This window comes from Tachypleus tridentatus, chromosome 9 (genome assembly GCF_004210375.1).
Source record: "Tachypleus tridentatus isolate NWPU-2018 chromosome 9, ASM421037v1, whole genome shotgun sequence".
Classification (NCBI taxonomy): domain Eukaryota; kingdom Metazoa; phylum Arthropoda; class Merostomata; order Xiphosura; family Limulidae; genus Tachypleus; species Tachypleus tridentatus.
The window spans coordinates 114,735,751-114,757,812 of record NC_134833.1 but is presented as its reverse complement, the minus strand read 5'-3'; the positions used below and the strand labels follow the sequence as shown (position 1 = coordinate 114,757,812).

The 22,062-nt window shown below is 32.2% G+C and overlaps 1 protein-coding gene across 2 annotated transcripts in view; it reads right to left on the bottom strand.

Annotated features, from left to right (window-relative positions):
* sll (adenosine 3'-phospho 5'-phosphosulfate transporter 1) overlaps positions 1-20,668 on the bottom strand; it is a 29,755-nt gene extending 9,087 nt beyond the window's left edge. Inside the window, exons 1-2 of one of the 2 annotated variants that reach the window (XM_076456633.1) lie at positions 20,508-20,668; positions 5,779-5,999 (exon numbers count right to left, since the gene is read on the bottom strand). In XM_076456633.1, coding sequence (XP_076312748.1) covers positions 5,779-5,926 — 148 coding nt within the window. In that variant the 5' untranslated portion in view covers positions 5,927-5,999; positions 20,508-20,668. Of the gene's footprint in view, positions 1-5,778; positions 6,000-19,835; positions 20,137-20,507 lie in introns of those variants that run through there. The other variant, XM_076456634.1, reaches the window with a different exon arrangement.
* Positions 20,669-22,062: the final 1,394 nt, after the last annotated feature.

Below are 22,062 nucleotides of genomic sequence, written 5' to 3'. Positions count from 1 at the left end.
TTGTTTACCAGTTGCATGCCAACAGTTATCATCATTTACCTTTACTTTAACTGAGTGATTATGTATGCTACTGTGTCCATTGTATTCAAAGTTACTGACTTGAATATCTGGACATTCTAATAATCTAGAAGAACCATTTCATTACAAATGTATTAATGCTTTCTTTCAGAGTTATAATTTTCCTACACTGATATGTAATACTAACAGGTACTTCTCACATACATAGTTATTTTTATTCAGTGCTGTCCTTAAATACACATGAAAAACCTTTCACTCCTATATGTTTCTTGATTCATGTGGTTTAACTTATTCTTGAAGGCAAATTATCATGCAACAAACCTCCATCAATAGCAGTGCCACACACTCATGTGACATTATACCTAATTATCACTAAGTTTAAACAAAAAATACAGGAACCAGTTGATAGTGGGGAGGAAGGAGGGAGGTGTGAGTGGAAAGGAATACCTTTCAATAATGCATTTTTAGTGCAGGAAAATTAAAATTTCAATAAGATACCTAACTTCTGCTCACATATGTAACTAAAAACCCACACCAAGTAGGTGAAAGACTGGTGTAAAGGAAAATGCAGATGCATCCAAAAGACACTCTAACTAGGGGATCTTCTAATAAGAGGATTATACATGAGATAACTGTACAACTTCTGTACCAGGTATACTCTTTGCCTAGATGTGGAAAAGGTACGAGAGATCCGAGACAAGATTTGTGAGGAACACAACCCAATGAGAGAGAAAACAGTCAAACAATGATACTAACCACAATATAATTTTGATTTCCCTGATGAATAGGATGCAGGCAAAATAAGGGATATGTCCATGAAGTAGAGTGACTAGGGTGCAATGGATCAGACATGGCAAATCAACTGCATTCAAAACATGGCTGCTGGGAACCAACATCCATGCATGGGTAGGAAAGATGATTATACTGTATCCTCCTCAACTTCAGCTGAATGGAGAGGGAAATCCCACCATTTATTTGTGAATATGGCAACTGTGATAAGAGTGAAATAACATATACTTCTTACTCAAATTAAACAGACCAGAATCACATCAAGCACAGTAAAATCCTTAGCATAAAGACACTGAGGTACAGTACAAGAGGAAGAAGCAAAGCAATCAACAAGTGCATCCACCATGACTTACAACAATGGGGTAAAGCATTCAAACCAAACTGAATGAGGGACCTTGGACACTCAGAACACACTTATGAGTACATCATGTTGATTGGTTCAGCTGTAAATCCAAAACTCAACTGCTGGGAACTGATCTCAATGCAAAAGTAGAATGAGGGATCCCAATCAGCCCAACATGAGTGTGGATAATATGTTGATTGGTTCTGCTTTGAAACTAAAACTCAACTATTGGGAACTGAGTTTTGTGGAAGGGAAAAATGAAGGATCCCAATCATTATGACAGCACACTCCAAAGCTACAATATCCCCTCAGATAAACTTATGTAGAGATGCAGCATCAACTTAGAAGGCATCTTGTCATCTACAGAATGCCACCACCCTTCCCTCCATTGAATAAAATCATTATTGTTTATCTTGTATACCTCTCATTCAGGAAGTTACCTCCATGGTCCACCACTTCAGCAGCTTGGAACTACAAAGTTGCAAGGATTCTCTTATTTCAATGGTAGAAATGTAGGAAAAAAAGGCAGTGCAGAGTTCATTGGAATATTTCCACTAAAGACAATGCAATGGGTGACCATAAAACACAATTTTGAAAAGCAAACCAAACTCAATTTATTCAAACTAATGACTGACAATAATGGATAGCAATACCCTTTTACTTTATCCCAGAAGTTCATGGATTAGTATAGTCCAGAACAGGCATATTTATGAAACAAAGATATCACAAGGAATAATCTACAAGCAATCTTCTAGAACACTCCATCTCAAGTTTATTTGATTGTAATGAACAGTATGCATTTTGTGGTCATGGAAATTATGAAAGTCAACATGGCCTTACAGTGCAATGTTTTAATACAATTCTATATGATTTAAGTATACCTGAACAAGGATGACTCATCATAAAGCAGCATCCTTGTCAAAACATGAAACAGACCTATAAGAAATAACATAAAACAAAAGAAAGAAAACTTACCCAGTTACAGTTTCACAAAAGAGTGAAGGATGATGACAGGTGAAATACAATACTTCAATGAGGAAGAAATAGCCACCTAAAGCAGATAATGGAAAATGAACATTGGAGGTGTCATCTCAGTGCTCAGTAAATAAAGTATCTCCAACAAATAACACTCTTAAGATGCAGATAAAAGATAAGGTGTATGAAACAAGTGAAGACACCAGGAATAAATGGCCAAATGAATCAAACTCATTGGGTAAAGGAGGAAGGGAAAAGTATCACTAACAAAGGAGAGGTGCAGAGGAATGAAACTGAGGTAAATGGAATCAATAGAAAGAAACCTTGAAAGAAGTGAAGTAACCCAGAGCATGTTATCAGAATAAAGGTAAAATATGGCAAGAAACAAAAATGAAGAAAATAATATCCCACATAATCTTCCAAAATGTAAGTTAATAAAATCACTCTAGAATAAAAATAAGATTTTGCCAAAACAGCTGAGAAAATCAGCACAGGCAACAAGAACAACTACTCCTTTGGCAAGTGACATACTCTACTATCATTGATTAATCAAAATGGAACAAGATTAGTCAAATCTGGAAAAGAGGAAGACAGTGAATTAAAACACATTGGGACTACTATAAGTGCCAGAGTATTAACATGGGAAGACCTTTCACCTATAGACCATTGTCCTGAAGCCTCCTGCTGATTGACTGAAAATGGCAAACACCCCAACATGGAGAGAAGAAGGAAAAAGTATCCCAATGAAAATCACCTAAATGTAGAAGGAACTCCTTAGAAAAAGGTGTAAGGTAGATATTTCCTTTAGGAGAGTTAAAACAGAAGATGAAGCTGGAAAACTATGTGAGGGATAAAATAGAATTAACAGACTGCTCTCCCCCATACAGATGACAGAAATTAAGTACAAAGAATCAAGAAAAAAAAATCTGCCTGATGGTAAACTAAGGCAGGCAAGTACTCTCTCCCAAAGAAGGCAGAGAGAGACAAAAATGCTCATCATGAAACATAATGTCTGTAGAAGGAAGGGAAAATTATACTTGAAACATGTCTGAAAAAAACTGAGAAAAACCTAAAAGATTCTGCAGTAGAGGCCTAGAAAGGTAAGCTGTAAACAGGTTTAGCATTTGTAAGAGGAAGGTCACCAATATTGGGAGAAGGTAGGATGCACTTCCCCAAACTGGAGGGGTCCTCATAAACTATATTAATTGCTAGAAGTATAAATTAAAATTACAAAAATAGTCAATATAATATAAATTTAAGTAATTGTGTAGAGAAGTGAACATAATGTATAAAATGTTGTATTGAAGAAAACAAGATATTTAACCTAATTATTGAATTACCCACAAACTGAACTACAGGTAAACTGGATATAACAGACACTTATTAAGCCTAACTGAACTGTGCAGGACAAAGCATATCGATCACTAAGCTTCAATTCAAAACTTGTAACCTAATGATAATAAATACTATATTAAGAGACGTTTGTGCAGACCTCAGCTCCAGAGTTTAAAGAAACAAAAGTTAATATGAAGTATAAAAATGAAATAGACATTATACTGTACACTATAAAACTGACTACTGACAATAACATATGTATTGGTTGTGATGTTGTGAAAAAAAATATTGAAATGCTTCAAATATTGAATATTTATATGTATTAAGAAGAAGTGTAATGCATATTCACAGAAGTATAAAGGATGGTTATATAACAATCCTTGCCTATGAGATGAAACATGTTGAGAAACTTTCTATTTGTGTGTTTATACTGCTACAAGTTGACTCTATCAAGGTCAGAAAATGGTTATGAAAGCTACATTAACAAGATAGAACTGAAAATGGTCCCCAACAGCTTGGAGACACCACAGTATGAGTTAAAGCTGCAGAAAATTGATGATTATTGTGCATTAAAATACTAAAAAAGGTAGTGAGTCGGTTCTTTGAAGAACTATTAATAGCAACGTGCATACAGGTGCAAGAGAAGAAGCTGCCAATTTACCACTGCTACCTGCAACCAATGAATAAGCAGTTTTGTTTTTGTTGTTGAGTACTGCACAATGACTGAAGAAAAATAACCAATTAGGTGTCAGAACTACTTGTGAGTAGTTGTGTATATCACTTGGAAAATCTTAAGAATAATAGAAAGAGTTTGAATAAAAACTCATGTACTGAGCAGAAAAAAATTAGCTCTCCCAAACTCAGAAGAAAGTTCTCTTAACTCCATGCCAGTTCTCTTGGAAATTCTCCCTGAGCTGAAACCAATCATGACCACTGCAATGATGAGTTCTCTAAACATTTCTCACCTAAACTCTCTGTAAATAACTTATTGCCATTATTATTACCATCAGATAACATAGTAAAATACAGTTGGGTTGATATTATGGAAAATATTCTGAAAGAGTGTTGCTGGTATATACAAAAAGTTTTGTTAGTCTAATCAAAGTATGCCATTATGATTGTGAATACATGATATTTGAAAGCGTATTAAAAGTGCTTACTTTTTAATCTTAGTCTCAGAGTCAGATTCTTTACTTTAACTGTATACCCATGAGTTAGTGCTTGCGTGCTCCACTTTCTCACTGCATTCATCAAATAATATAAATAACAGTGTAACTGCTGAGCCAACCCAACCAGTCTGCCTCCATTACAAAAGGAAAAAAAGTCTAATTTCAAACCAGAACATGACTATGAGTATTTATCAATCTGACTAAACTTTTGTTATTGAACTAAAATAACTACAAATAATAATATAACAGTAAAGGTATTCAGAAACCGTATTCATATAATGTCTTATCTTTCCAAAGTCAGCACCACTATATTTCAAAATGTGTGGACCCCAGAACACAAGAAGAGGCCCAATAAAAGTCAACTCATTGGATGATCAATCTCCTGATGAAGTGGAGCCTTTAAATCCCCAACAAAGTAGCACCATCTGAAGCCTATGTAAAGGTATTGGTAAAAGACGTAACATCCAAAATGGTAACAAAGAATTTGTAATAATTCAAAATGAATAACCAAACACAACCATGCTGGCAGAAAGAAATCAAAAGTAGAAAAAAAATTTCTAAGGAAGAATAATGTTCTATAACTGGGCAGAAATGTAAAATAATTCCACTTTGGAATAAGTTACAAATATTACTATTGTATAATAAATGGTAAATTGTTGAGAGAAATTGACATGGAAAAAAAACTTGAAGAGACTATAAACTAACCATCTGAACACAAGTGCTGCCAAACAAAATAGAATAGCATAGAGAGAGTCACATGAGCCACATGGGTGTGTGTAGCATTACAACTGGTGGTGGCTTGCTGCATGATAATTTGCATGCAAAAATGTGTTGAACCACATAAATTGAGGGGTGTGTGAGAGTGAAAGGCTTGTTGCATGGCAAAACATTTTTGCAAATAGAGGGCAGTACTAATAAGATTTGCTCTGTACCTAACCAGAAGTGAGGTACCTTGTTGGAATATTTGTTCAATAAGCTTTTGCAGCAGCTCAAGTATCAAGCAAAGAACACAATGTTAACACAAACATCCACAAAACTTGAATAAAAGTAATAAATGATATCTATAGATAGTGATTACAAAATTCTGCTACATTTTAATTTCTGAAATTAGTTTTTCCATTTAAAAACTAATCAACTTTTAAATCTTACCTGATTTTTCTACAAGATTTGTTCTCTTCACAAAGTAAATAATCAGAGCCCCAGGTACAATAATAGTAGCATAACAAAGGAGATTTATTGAAAGTTGAAAAACCCACCATTCTCCAACCTCTCTACCATTTGGTAATGTTGAAACCATTTCTTCAAAACTAATAACAATCACTGGAATCAAAATAACCTGCAGAACTGCTACAACTAAAATCACAATATACCTAAAAAAAATTTAAAAATAATAAAAAATAAATAAAACTAAACATGCACATATTTTCACACTAACTATATATACACATATTATAGATTTTTAAGTGTTCTTTAATGCAGAGTATAAACTTTCTAAGTTGCAAGTGTATGGCAAATACAATACAAAAAGAGAAAATGAATAAATAGAACTACTATACATTAATCTTCTACTTCTGTGGATATTTTTAAAAAATGCTAGATTTAAAACTGGTTATAAATTATAAGATATAAATATCATTGGCTTTTATTAGATACGTTTTGTAACATATGACATAAAATAGAAGAAATGAAAATACATAATCATATTCACTACGGTAGTAGTATCACACAATACTGCATAATGGTTAACAAAATCAATACCATTAACCACAAGAACTAAAGTTTGAGTAATACTAATTCTGTTCAATTACACTGATGTCAGGAGTAATAAACCTCATGTAATGGCAACTAGGTAATGAATATATTAATGGTACTACACATTATCAGAAAAAGTGCACAAAAAAGTAAGTAAAGTTTATAATTATAAGATTTTGTAATATTTTACATAATGTTCTGTTGTTACTTGAGCCCACAGCCCTACACATAGTGAGAAAAGCTAAAACTTGTTGTGTGGACAAGCACAATATCAAATAATAAATTTTCAAAACATCATTTTTGTTACTTTTTTAACAAACTTTGTTGTAAATAATTGTATAAGACCAATCTTTGGAACAAAAGGTTTTAACATAACATTCCACTGACCTGAAAGTGCATTTCAGATAGAAACTTTCTTCTCAGCACAACAGAGAGCTTTGACATAGCACCACTGCTATGAAGATTTCTGTGCACAATACAAACCTTGAAGAAAGTTCACAACCTCTGCACATATTACTGTGTAATCAAGAGTGGTCTTAGTCATTCTGGAGCACCAAGCAGAATTTGGTAAATGGGTGGACCTTGGACAACTGTCCAGTTTGTACAGTAGTTAAGACTGCCTATGTGTGTACCACACCAGTCAATAAAGTAGTAGAAAACATGCCTCAGGAATGTAACCTTCAAGCAAAAATCTAATTAAACTATTAAAAAACACACATGGCCACAGCCAACTCAAAGAAAAGGAAGCTAACTGAATGTTTGGTCCATATTGGTAAGCCAAAAGACACAAGAAAGGGGCAGATAAATCAGAATGTGGAGAAAGTTTGTGAAACCTCAATCCAGGTCAACTAGATCCTGGGAGACCACCCACTATAAAATAGAAAAGCTATCATCTTGAACTAAGAAAAACCAAATATGGTTCAAATAAGAATGATAAATGACAGGACATTAATATCCCATCTTCATGGGAATGACAAAAATATGAGAGAAAAACCTAAGAACTGGTTAAGGAATTCTTTGGTGGTATTCTAACCAGGTGAGATAGAGTAAAAGACAGGAAAAAACTCCTAAAAAGTAACCTAGTAATCTACAACAAGTCCACAGGCATACAAAGTGGAAGAACTGAGCTCCCACTGCACAAGAGCCAAGGCATGGCTCCAGAAACAAGTCACTGCTAAAACATGTGATGGTCAGCCCTAAGAGAAAGATGTATATTAGACAATAACAAAAGGACTCAGAAAATGAGAGAGGGTGCCCCATTAAAGCTGTAGAGGATGTGAAATGTGGTATGGTCCTCTGGTTCTGAAATGAAAGAAATCAAAGAGAACAGGGATAATTTCTGATGGGCTGAACCAGCTCCACATTGCAAAATATAAGTAACACCCCAAAAATATTCATCATAAAAAAATAGAGAACCTCAAGAGAAGATTGAGGAAGTAATTTTCAGAAAATAAGTTTGAATTTCACTCAAACTACATGAGGGCTATCTGCACTGGTCAGCTCTAAATTAGAAGTGAAGCACTACAGAAAGCAGTCACTCATTACTACCCACTACCAACCTTTGGGAAACTTTTTTTTAACCAACAAATAGTAGGATTAACCATTGCATTATAATACTCCTACAGCTGAATGGGCAAGCACATTTGGTGTGAGTCAAGTTCTGTAACAGAAATGAAAGGCATAAAACAGGTACACACAAGTTTCCCTAGTAAAGGCACATAAAAGAAGGTGAAGTATAGAAAAGTAATGAAGAAGATGAGTAAATAAGAGATAAAAATAAGTAAATTAAAAGTAAGAAAGAGAGAGAAAAAAAGAGACTTATGTGGTGAAGGTTCATGCAACAAGGTAGCATAAAATTAAAAGAAAAACTACTGGAGAAAGAGAAAACAAACAACACATACTTGTGTAATCCAAGAAGTGAAAAGGTGAGATTATCTGGTCATGACTGGAAAGTAGAAACTACAATCAAAAACAGGTGCACAAAAACTGACAAAACTCTTCAAAAGAATGGGTGGGCTCAGCTGAAATCACAAAAGAAGGAAGTCAAGAATCTTGGATTTGAAACCAGAATAGAATAGCCAACCACCAAGTTCACAGTAGCGGTAATATCATGAACATTCACCGTGCCTCTAGTCACCATTTAGTAGGTCCACAGACAAGAGATGTATTCCAAAATTACAAATTTGATTAAATGAAAAAATCATATTGAAGATTAATCAAATCAAATTTTTAACAAGTGTTTAAAATTTTTTTATCTTACTCTCTAATTATCAAGAAAATTAAAGAAATAAAGTCTACATCATGAATAACAACAAAAGTTTAAAATAATGACATCAGAAACACCATTAATTCCTAAGAAAAGAAAATTTCTGAACAACATGATGTTACAGAAATTCAAATGTTAAATTATTTTGTCTATCAGAATTACTGTGCACTGAGGATGTGACATCCACTTCATGGTGGAGGGCTATAGTCTAATTATTACATCAAGACTGGTACATGTCAATAGATTTAGGGGTAAGAACTTCATTCAAGGCTTGTGATATGTGTAAAAATCTTCACATTATTGGCATAAGATTAAAGTTCTTTACAATACAAAGGTGTAATATTTCTAAAAATCACATCCACATTAAAAAAAGTTTGAAACATACATACATAGTATGGACTGAGCTTAACTATTATAAAGGTAATACTCACATCTGCATTTATTGCAGAATCTTCTAATTTATAAGTAACACATCCTAAGGTGCTTACCTTCTTATGAAGGTTGGTTTACTACTTTGCCCTTTTCTAGGTCTTAAATAGAGCTTCAAACAAAACATGAAATCTTACCATAAATATTCACATGGTTCATGCTTTATCACTCAAAAGTTTTGTTTATAAATTTTTATTGTGTAATAGTTTGGTTTTGACAGCACTTTTGCATTAACATAACCTAACTCTGTTGGAATATGGATGAGTGAAACAAAATTTGTTTGTCAATCTTATATTATACCAGAATTAAGAAGTTCTGACAAGGAAGGGAAATATTCCTCCAGTACCAAGTCAGAAGGTATAAAGATAAGTATATGAAGCAGTTGTTAGGCCAAAAGTATTGGCATTATCTTGAGTTGAAAATATATAATCATGAGCTTATTAATTTCATTTAACTCAACCGTCAATAATGGAGCATAAACACCAGATGATAAAAAAGTAGGGCACATATGCCCCTTGTACCCTGTGCTATGTGCCTATTCACTACTAATATCACTGACTGTACTTTTATGGATCTTGTACTGGTGAAATTTTCTGATTGGTTGAATAACAAATAACCATAGCATAAACCACTAATATGAGCCTACTCTAGTGGATCTCATTTTATAAAGATAAAAGAGTAACACATCCATAGTATTTGCTTTTTATACCCTATTTACTTCACTATTTCCATAATAAATTACAATCCTATAAATATCTATAATAGACAGTCTATTATGTAACTGACATAATATAAATACCACTCATTTCTTTGTTTGAAAACAAAAACAAAAAAACTAAAGAAAGAAAAAAATTAAATGTGGAGTCTGGGCAATAATATATCAATATTATTCTGTATGTCATTTGACAGTACTGTGCTGGAGCACCACAACACAATGGCCCAGTGAATTATAAACAGCACAGCAATTCACTATTTTTAGATCTATAGCATTACATCAGGCAAAGTGTGTGCATGGGTGCATGCACATGTATGAGTATTAAAGATTAAAAGAAGTTCTGTTAATTAAACATCTAAAATAAGTTTCAAACCAGGATCTTTGTCCATTTATGTCACATCTGCTATTCACTGATGTACATGTATAAAGCTTCAATCTACTGGGAAAATTCTGCCAAAAACAACTTTTCAGTCCTTGCATCATGCCAACTAGATTGAAGCCAATGATTATAGTCAGTACGTTGCCTCTCTTTTTTATGATGGATTACTGGAGGCATACACAAAGTTTTGGTTTAAAGTAAGTTGCAACTATGTGCAAGCTAAATGCAGGTTGATAAAAGCTAAGATTAATACATTTTATGATTTATTACTTTTATTGCAATATGAAAATAGTTTTTTTATGATCTATAAATTAATTTCAAAAACTAATTTGTAATGTGCATCATAAATTTGATGCTAATGTGTTCAGAAGTTTATGTATGAATTACTATGGTTTTATACCCACTAACTAATAATAAACAGGTAAAGAATTACAGGTGTTAAAATTATAAACATAAAAAATATTCAATTACACATGTTGATTCAGAGTTTTGTTCTAATTCCATCATCAATGTAAGAAATATGAAAGTTACTAACAACCATATAAGTAGAAAAATACCACAACCTCTTAACTGAAAAGTTGTGGATACCAACAGAAGTCTAGAAAGAACAGATTAAAATGACTAATAAATTTACATTTCACAGTAAAGGCTGGAAGAAACAATACAAATACAATCGATAAACCAAACAATTTAAATCTTACTGTGCAGGGAAAAAAGTTTAAATATATATGATGTTTATCTAACAAGAGCTTGATGTAAATAACAAAAATCCTATTTGAATACATTAACAACTATGTTAAGTTTTTTTACTTATGAATTTCTTCTCCTCACTAAAACATAACTTTCAGTAAAAGAAAGATGTATAGTTATGGAATGCAAGAAGTTCATTTGGTTTTTGACATATAGCCCTTTTTTCAATATTAACCCTTTTGCAACATGTTCCCCTTTAAACACCTTTCTGTGCAAGTCACTATGTTGCATTCAAAATGTAATTAAATATGAACATTACATTGTATGTTATGATTTGAAGTTTTAGTTATAAGTTTCAAGTCCCTTATTTCAAAAAATATCTTTAAAAAGTACTTAATACTTCAGGAGGTATTGTTACGTGATCAATGAACTAGGAATATTCACTACATTTGCAATTTGTATCATCAATAATATAATGGCAGTTGTGTAGATACAACTAGACTATAAGATGCTTATTTAACCTATTGACTCGTACACCTCAAAGTTCTCAGAATAAATGCAGTTGAAACAAATAAATTCCATCAAAATTCAACTGTAAGAAGTTCATTTGGTTTTTGACATATAGCCCTTTTTTTCAATATTAACCCTTTTGCAACATGTTCCCCTTTAAACACCTTTCTGTGCAAGTCACTATGTTGCATTCAAAATGTAATTAAATATGAACATTACATTGTATGTTATGATTTGAAGTTTTAGTTATAAGTTTCAAGTCCCTTATTTCAAAAAATATCTTTAAAAAGTACTTAATACTTCAGTGGTATTGTTACATGACCAACAAACTAGGAATATTCACAACTTTTGCACTTTGTATCATCAATAACAGAATGACAGTTGTGTAGATACATCTAGACAAAAAGGTGCTTACTCAACCTATTGACTCATACATCTCAAAGTTCTCAGAATAAATGCAGTTGAAACAAATAAATTCCATCAAACTTCAACAGATTTGTTTGAACTTTATAGTTTATGTGTATAGGTTACATCCACATTCAATCATTAGTAAATGCTCATTTTACATTATAATCTAACACCAGTTATAATATAATTGATACTGTTTCATCACAGAGTATATGTAACCAACATATATGTTGGACATTGTATATGTATAGTTGGCTGCTTGATTGACTATCGCACTTAAGGTTGTTTCTTACCTAAGTATGTAATAAATACAGTTAAACTGTTATGGTTTGCTTTTATATTTTAGTTAATCATGTATTATCTATGTTTTAAAATACATAATTGAAAGATTTAAACATTTTTTAAATATACTTCATACTTTGCATCAGTCCTAAAGGCTTATGATATTATGCAATGCAAGAACATTTTGCCAAAGGTTTGTACACTTCTGCCATAGACACTGTAATACATCTTAATGGCACTGTTGACTTGTGTTGATCTGCCATAGATACTGTAATACATCTTAAGGGCACTGTTGACTTGTGTTGAGTAAAGGACAATAAAGAAAAGTAAAACATAAAAAATTATATGTCAAAAAGTAAGAGAGATGAAATTATGAATATAATCAAAGCCATATCTTTAAATATATTATACAAAAAAATAAATGGTACCAATGTTTTCTACTTCTTTATTTCAATTGTTCCATTACACTGCAAATTCATAATAATAGCTAGAGATAGTGATATGGTAGAGAAAATTAAAATGTAAATATTTACCTTAAACTTTTGCTATTCATTTAGGAGGTTCTATAGATTATGCAAATGAAATATCAAAACTATAAGACAAAGAAGAATATTTTAATATTTCAAATGAAAATCACCTTCCACTTGAATTTTTACAGTTTGAGTACAGATAACAAATGAATATTTTATTACAAAAACACAATGAAAACCATACCATTCTTTGAGTACAAGTTATTAATAAACTTTAACAACCTCATGAGATTTTGTGAAGAACACTCAGAATTCCTGTACATTTTTTGCACAAATGTCCTTCCTCAGTTGTTGTGATGCAAAATATATCAGCCTACTGCAAAAGGGTTAATAACCTAAAATAATTGTTTGGATAATATGCAACATTCTGTCAAGATTAATTATTTGTTATTATTCAGTAGACAAAGAGGCAATTATGATGGAATGTTGCACATTACCCAAACACCTTAAGTATTTCAGGCTATTAATGGTAAGAACAAAAAAAATGCATTACATATTATTAGACTGTAACATTTCAGTCTAGTCATTTTCTGACAAACACTGTAAAATGAACAAGTAATTTGGCAATCAATGTTTTTTTTGGAAAACATAAAATAATAAATATGAGCATGTCCCAATTTTTTCTATTAAAGCAATCTTACCACAAGTGACATTAATTATGTTACAAGCTTGCAGTAAGTAAACAATACAATAAGTAAAATCTACACTATTATTTAGTACAAAGGTAAACACAAACAAACATTAGTGTGACTCGTTATCTGTCAACAGTTTGGTCATTCAGACAGTTGGAAAATCAGAAAATAAATAGTGCTAATCAAAAACTCTACTTTTGATATGTTAATTACTTTTGTCAGTAATGACATCAATTGATTATATTGAACAAATCTGAATCAATCAAAACATACTTATGAAACATGAAACACCAAAATATAGTATTTCAGTTACTTAGATAGTTGAAACAATCAAAAGCACTAGTTTATTACTTTTGTGACAATGATTGATTTATTGCTAATTTACACAACACTAATCAAGGTAATAAAAGTTCACAATTATCTATTAATTGAATTAATCAACCAGCTCTCTGACCAACCATGAATCAATTTGATATCAAATAGTGTTAAATGTTGTCTCAGATCATTCATTAACTATAGATGCAAAATATATGTCTACAAATTATGAAAGTGGCTCATTTAATACCAATATATTAAAGATGTTGAAATACATGTTATTAAGAAAAGAAACATCTGCTATCTAATTCTTCTTTAATTCACAACAAAACAATGAATTCATCTACACAAAAGTAAAAAATCAACTAATTGCTTTATAAAATTATCCATAAAAACTAAATAAACCAAAATTTCTTACAGAAACATTTTTCGATTTCTCCAGGGGAAAGTATTTTTAAGTTCCCAGTTTTGAAAAAGTAACATAAATAACAAACTATTCTGTAAAACCTATGATTACTGTTGTTAAACAAGAAAATATATCTTACTTTTCAATTATTATATGATAAAACTTAACTATTTGTTCAGTACTCATCAGCTATCTCCAACCAACTAAATATAACAGCAGCTGTGTGAATGTCACTATGACGTAATGGAGTACAAGTTCCAGAAACACCTGTTCTAAATTATCACATGTACTAACATATAATGCAATAAAAGTTAAAATCTCTCTCCCTCTGCTATCAGTAAAATAAAATGTAAATACTTACCTTAAAAACTTTTGATGATAAAGGAACCTGCTTTTAAGAAAGAATAAGCCTGGAAACAAACTGAATAAATAATTAAGGAAACTTTAATAATAATGCAAAATGTTTCAACAAAAATTATGTCAACATTAAATACAAGTAATTTATAGATACATGAATATATATACAGTATGAAATAGAGAAGTAAATACCTATCAGAAATAAATTTTAGTGTAGGAAAATTATGATTTCCTGTATAGAGTCTTACTTCTCACACATACAGCTAGAATCCCACACTGATGCATTGGATGGACCAGTACAAGAGATAGAGGTAAGTATTCTTCGAAAGTATCTGAAGATCCCCCACAAGGAAAGGGCACACACATGAAAGACTGCACCATTTCTATAACAGATATACTCTTCACCTTGCATAGTAGTAGGTGTTACATACACAAACATAAAATGTGAGAAGCATATTCAAAGGAGAGAAAATTGAGTGAGTTTAAACCCAAATCTCACAGTGAAACTTGAATCTCCATCCACAAAAGGAAAGGTAGGGAAAGCTGACAGCTAAAATGGATGTAGGGTGACTGAGGCACAGGTCAACTCCAGTGTAAAACTGTATACTATTGGGCATACACCATCTGACTTGTGGTAGGAGGAGGGTCCATGCCATCTTCACCTCAAGTTGAGTAGAATGGATGGAAAAATGTCCATACCAATCTACAAAACATGGAAAATACACAACAACCATACATCCAGGAATGCAACATCTGAACAATGGCAGGAAAAATGTGTCAATATGGTGGTTCACATCAAATCCAAAGCTAATCATATTTGTTTCACACAGCACATCAGTCTCAAGTAAAAAAAAAAAACCCTGAGGTAGAGTGCTAAAAAGACAACACTTATCCTATGCAACACTATCCTCCATACAAGACTGCATAGAAGTTGTAGTGCGTGTCTGCACAACCTTAACCTCACAGAAGTGTAACACATGTTGGAAAGATGCATGTGTGGTAAAAACCCTTGACTGAGGTAGAACGAAGAATTACTACCAAGATATGCAAGGTTTTATGTTGACCAGTACAGCTCTAATCCAAAACCACCCACCAAGAACTGACATCCAGGCTATGGTAGGACAAGGAATCCCAATAGGAGAGGTGAACTGCAATGTGATGGATCTACTCAAAAGCAGTATCATCCTCTGCATAGAACCACACAAAATCTGAGAAAAACATCAACCTCCAGGTTCTACTGCATGGAAGTGAATTACCTTAGTGAAAGATATGCAACTTCACCCTCTGTACAGAACCACAAGAAACAATCTGCAGCATCTATCTTGAAGACCTATTACACATAGGTGAGGTGCATTTGTGAAACATGCACATCATCATCCCTCTGATATGACCTCATAGAAGCCAGAGTGCAACACCAACCTCCAGGTCCCACTGCACAAAAGTTGGTAATCCCTAAAACATATATGCAACCTTACCCTCCATAGAGAATATCACAGAAGCTAGGCGTAACATCAACCTCATGCAGGTGGAGTACAGGTTAGGAGGTCAACACCATCAACATCAGCAGAACATCAATGGCCTACTCTATACTGAATGGAGATTATCACATTCTGGAGACACCACCATAGTGGCTCAGAACTGGAAAGTGGCAAGGGCTCTCATACTCCACTTGAAGGGTACAAGGAGGGAATGCTGAAGATAATGTAACAGATAACCACAAAATCCAAATGATGAAAAGCAGACTGCCCACAATTTATTCAATCACAGGGATGGAAAGCTATCCTTCTCTACTATACCCACAAAAGTCCATGATTTAGTATTGTCCAGAACTGGTTATTTATGAAGTAAATATATTACAAGGAAATCCTACAAACGAACTTGTGGAACACATCATCTCAACAGTGTGCATTATAAGTCATGAGAATGCATCAAGGTTGTTCAGATCAGCCAACTTTGGAAGTAAACTTTAATGAAACATGTGATAAGAGTTCTTACCAAGCTTCCTCTGCAACATCAACCCCCTGAGACCCACTGCACAGAGTTGCAGCAACTGAGTCTTTAGGTGGAAGATAATTTACCCCAGTCTGTCTTTTAATTGACTGTACAGTGCATAATTTGGTTATACATGCAATGATTGGCACTGAGTAGAAAACTAGACTTAAAAAGGACATGCCACACACACACACACAGTTTCCCAAAGGAAAGTGATAAGTAGAAGAAATAACTTACCAAGTCATAGGTAAGTCATAAAGCATTAGTAACAGCATGTGAAAGTCATGACACAAACTTTGGGAACCCAAAATAAAATTAGACTTGGTGAAACTACAGTGTACAATCTGTAGTAATTAAAGAAAAAATGTTTTACATTTTACATTCCACTATTTTACACAGTTTAAAAAAACATCTCATGAATATAACATAATCCCAAACACATACACACTCAATAACTACCTAATGAAGAATGACTTTTAGCAGAATCAAAAATATAAGGAGTCACATACATCAAGAGACAATGTTGCATTCCTATTAGTAAAGGGTTATCAGATGATAACTTGCAAAGACATTGTGAACCACATGGGCTATGTATGAGGGTAGATGAGAGTTTCAAGGATTGTCGCATGCAAAAAAAAAAAAAGTGCATACAGAGAGCAGCACTAAACAAGAACAGTTTCACCTGAGAGGGTAAGATACCATATTGGAAATGACCAACAGCATTTCCATATTATACCTTTTAGCATGTTTTGTATATCTCTATAAAATTTTTCAAATTTTTAATGAACATTATAGGGTTTTGTATCCAAAATAAATCAAGATGTTTCATCTAAGTATTTTTACTAAACATTTGTCCAGAACTGTATGAAATCAGAGTGTTGGTTGCTTTGAATGTAAAGTAATTTTCATATCAACACTAAAAGTAATTTTCTTCATCTTAAAATCTTCAAATTTCATTTGCATAATCTCCAAAAATCTCCTGAATAAATATCAATTGTTAATTTTCAGAAAAACTTTATATTTGATCTGTTATTTTTCTACCTTAACTATATACAGTCAACAAATTTGACTGACCCCACAATCACTATAAAACTGAAAAGTGTGAAATACAATAAGTATTTATGTTCGATATTTTTTATTATTAACAACAAAATTCCAGTGTCTTTCTACTGAATGTTTCTATTTCTAATATTTTCACTTATATTTCATACATCTATTTTGCTGTTAGTGGCTGAAGAAGAAACATGTCTAATATAAAACAAGGAATCACCACTCTGTTGTTGACTTTCTGGATCAAAATTTACTCACTCATATTTCATTGCTGGAGGAAAAATCACCACTTTCATCTTGGTACCATTGAACAAGCTGCATACACTGTACTTACGAAATTTATATGCAAAAACGGCTCATTTGGGTTGAGAAAATATGTAAAATATATGCAAACGAGCCGTTTTTGCATATACATTTCTCAACAAGTGGGTTTCTCGACATCACTGATTGTACTTACGAATGTCTTTCAATTGCTTTGCAACCCAGCAAGCACGTTTTCTGAAATTTCAGCTGTTCTTGAATAATAGCATGAATACTGTCTACACTTATGTAAACTTCATTAATAAGTCAAGCAATGCTTACCTATAAGTTACCAGATAGTGTTCCCACCTTGGAAATATTTTAATCAATGATGTCACTGCTGGGGCATCCTTGTCAATATTCATTTATTACTGAAAATAGGCCATTTTTAACCAGTTTGCCCACTTGTACACCCTTATTTACACCATTCAATTCTTTCCATACTTCACCAACATTACGTAGCAGACTTCAGCTAGTGCAACACTTCTGACCAACACAAACACAGCTGCAAATCACTGCTCTTTTCTAGCGAATGTTGACAACTGCACAAATGTATTTAATTTCTCAATAGCACTACAAGTGCAAAAAATTTTAAAAGGGCACTTTCATAAGTACATACATAAATGTTATTTGGCAGCATAGTTTACTGCTTTGTTCTATGTAAAAAGCACTGATGTAAATATTACCTTTATTTCCTGAAACACACTACAATATGGATATCAACAAGTTGAAAAAAAAAAATGAAAAGATATCACAATGATAATCAATTTATGATATTCAACACAGAGAATTACTTTAACATTTGGACTTGTTTTCCTAACTTGAATTTCTACACATTTTTATACTTCTATTTAACTAGCATAACCTATCAAGAAAACTAGAGAACACCTGATCCTTCAAGGCTGTCCTTGTGAAATCATTCATATAAAAAGGAAAAAGGGAAATTTCAAATTCACCTTCTACTTTTCAGGAAATCATTAATCTCCCCCTTGAACCTCTGTAAAGTACTGACCTCCACTAATGCAGAAGGCAACTCAATGTTTAAACAAATTACCCTGTCACATAAATAAAATGTTATTAAATTGAGCATCATCTATTTTTTTTCCAAATCTTAAACATAAATATTCACAACCAGTTATCTTCAGAATACAGCACAGATAAATTAGAGAATTTAGTCCAAACAGACCACCAAATACTCTTATAAACTTTAAAAAAATTACATCATTTTTTTCCCAAGAAAAAACATGTTGAGATATTTAATCATTCCATCTTCTAAGATAACCATTCCATCTTTGAAATCATTATAGTATCCCTGCTCTCTAAATTATTTTCAATACGTTTAACACAAAAATATAAAATTAGAATCCTCTTTAAATGCTTGTGCCCTGATGAAGAAAAATCCGCTTTTCAAAATGCACAGATTATATTGTTTGAGATTTGTGTGTTGAGTTTGGATCTAAATGTATTCTTAATGTAATTGAATTTCAAATAAGGTAATATCTTTCTCAGAGGATATCAAAGTTGTATTTCAAATTCACATAATTTCATTTATTAATTTAAGTCCAATATTACTACTAACAAACAGCACAGTAGTACTATTAAGGATCCAGCATTTTAATAGCTTAAATATAAGCTCAAAGGTTTATACTCTTAATATATATCAAATTATATTAATAATAAGCAAAAAAATTCAATTACATATTACTCTAACATACTATAACAAATCCATTTTATAATCTAACAAAACACTTGATATTTACCATTTGAAAATTTTGTTAAGCATGTTTAAAAATACATGGCATGCTTTTAACAGCATCTCCAAAGAATATATAACAATAGTTAAATGGCAAATTAAACTACTTTCACAAGATGTTCAAATGTAGTGTTACTTATATTGAAATAAATGTATTTTAGTAAAAAATTAATTTAGAAAAATAAAGACAACACATTCTCCATTTGATTTACTGTATAGCAAATACTCAAATATTTAATATTTCTATTTTAAATACATTGTGCTTCACTTTCAGTACCACTTGAGAATGTGTTCAAGATTGTATGCCACTTATTATCACTGCAGGGTCAACAATTGTTATACAATGAACTGAATAAATATTACGTATATCATAATCCTTAACAAGTTAATAAACAACTGCTCTTCACACAAGTAACACTTAATCTACCTCATAAACTTACTATATGATATTGTGGACAAAGTAATATGACATCCTTAAGAGAAAACGTGTTTTTCGATAGTATCAAATACTAAACTATTCACTGAAAGTACTCGATTTGTGTTATTTCGCTGCTGAAGTTATTCATTTCATTATTTACAAAAAAGTTTACAATGATACACATTTTGTCATAAGTGATAAGACAAATGCGGTCAATGAATTTGTTAATGTTACTACTCCTAATACCGGTAATATTATTTTATAATAATTAAGAATATTACTAATTAACAAAAAAACCAGGTAAAGTTATCCAAGTAGCCAACACCGACATCTATGATACCGCTCTTTAACCGAAATGTTAGCTAAGTGTAAGCGGTAAATATTATTACTTCAATATTATCTTTAATTCAAATTTTAAAACGTCCATCGTTTAGCGATATATGATCTTAACATATAACTGTAAGTCAAAATGGAAATGAAATTTCAATCAATGTTGTAATGTCATGAGTTTATTGATTTAAATTTTGGTGATATAGTATTAACTAATTTAAAATACAATTAGAAATACGTTAAAACATGCCTCAAAAGAGTAGGCATACTAATACAATTAATTCTGATTCCTAGTATTAACTTACACTGAAGCCTAGTCAAAATGTATGTATATTTATATTAATTGTTACACGTTATTACTTACCTTCATATAACCTCAATTTGAAATTAGAAAATCAAAATAAAACGCTCGCCCGTGACAACATCACAATAACCGCAAAAACAAAATCCAATATACAAAGGGGGCTATCTGTAAATTAACTTATAGTATATTTGGAAATAGACAGCCATTTCCTGTAAGATTTTTTTACCTGTTGTTTTCGTTTTACCCAGTTACTGTAATGTAGTTTAATACAAGTAAGAAATATTTAATATTTAGTTGCGTGACTTTTAGATTAATGAGTCAACCAGTACTACTATTTCTGACAGATCATAGTAAAGATTACTTTAATTATTACAATTAGAAAAATGTATTATAAAAGCTTTCAGGCACATCTTTCTTTAAAAACAAACAAACAACAACAACAAGAGCATAAATTTGAATTATTCATTAACTAATTTTCTTCTGTTCTTGCGTTCAATTAATCAAGAAAATTTAATTATTATTTTTCTCGTGATTTTGCAACACTCCTACATCAATAATGACTGGATTTTAGCATTAGGAATAATTCTTAAGAGTTTTTACATACAAACCGTTTATGGTATGATATATCTATATTTTATAGTATAATTATGTGCGTGTGTATATTTAAAAACGGTACCATTGTTGATGCCAACGTTAAATTATACGGATATTGGCTTGAACAAACACTTTCAGCTACAAACATAAGTTATTTAGCGCAAATAAAATTCAATTTTCGTCCTTATAATTATTAAAATATTTTCTCAAAATTATAAGCATAAGATTTACTTCAATCCCATACTGAAAATAACTGCTTAATTGAGGCCATAAACCACTTTTGCGAATATAGAATGCATTGAATTTTTTTATGAATTCATTTAACAAATAAATGTTACTCTATTGTCTGATGTGAAGTTTGTTTGTTTGTTTGGGAATTTCGCACAAAGCTACTCGAGGGCTATCTGTGCTAGCCGTCCCTAATTTAGCAGTGTAAGACTAGAGGGAAGGCAGCTAGTCATCACCACCCACCGCCAACTCTTGGGCTACTCTTTTACCAACGAATAGTGGGATTGACCGTCACATTATACACCCCCACAGCTGGGAGGGCGAGCATGTTTAGCTAATTATAATTTTCTCAAAATTATAAGCATAAGATTTACTTCAATCCCATACTGAAAATAACTGCTTAATTGAGGCCATAAACCACTTTTGCGAATATAGAATGCATTGAATTTTTTTATGAATTCATTTAACAAATAAATGTTACTCTATTGTCTGATGTGAAGTTTGTTTGTTTGTTTGGGAATTTCGCACAAAGCTACTCGAGGGCTATCTGTGCTAGCCGTCCCTAATTTAGCAGTGTAAGACTAGAGGGAAGGCAGCTAGTCATCACCACCCACCGCCAACTCTTGGGCTACTCTTTTACCAACGAATAGTGGGATTGACCGTCACATTATACACCCCCACGGCTGGGAGGGCGAGCATGTTTAGCGCGACGCGGGCGCGAACCCGCGACCCTCATGTGAAGTAGTTGCATTTAGTAGAAAAACTAGTAGTATCAAGGCAATAAATATTTGGT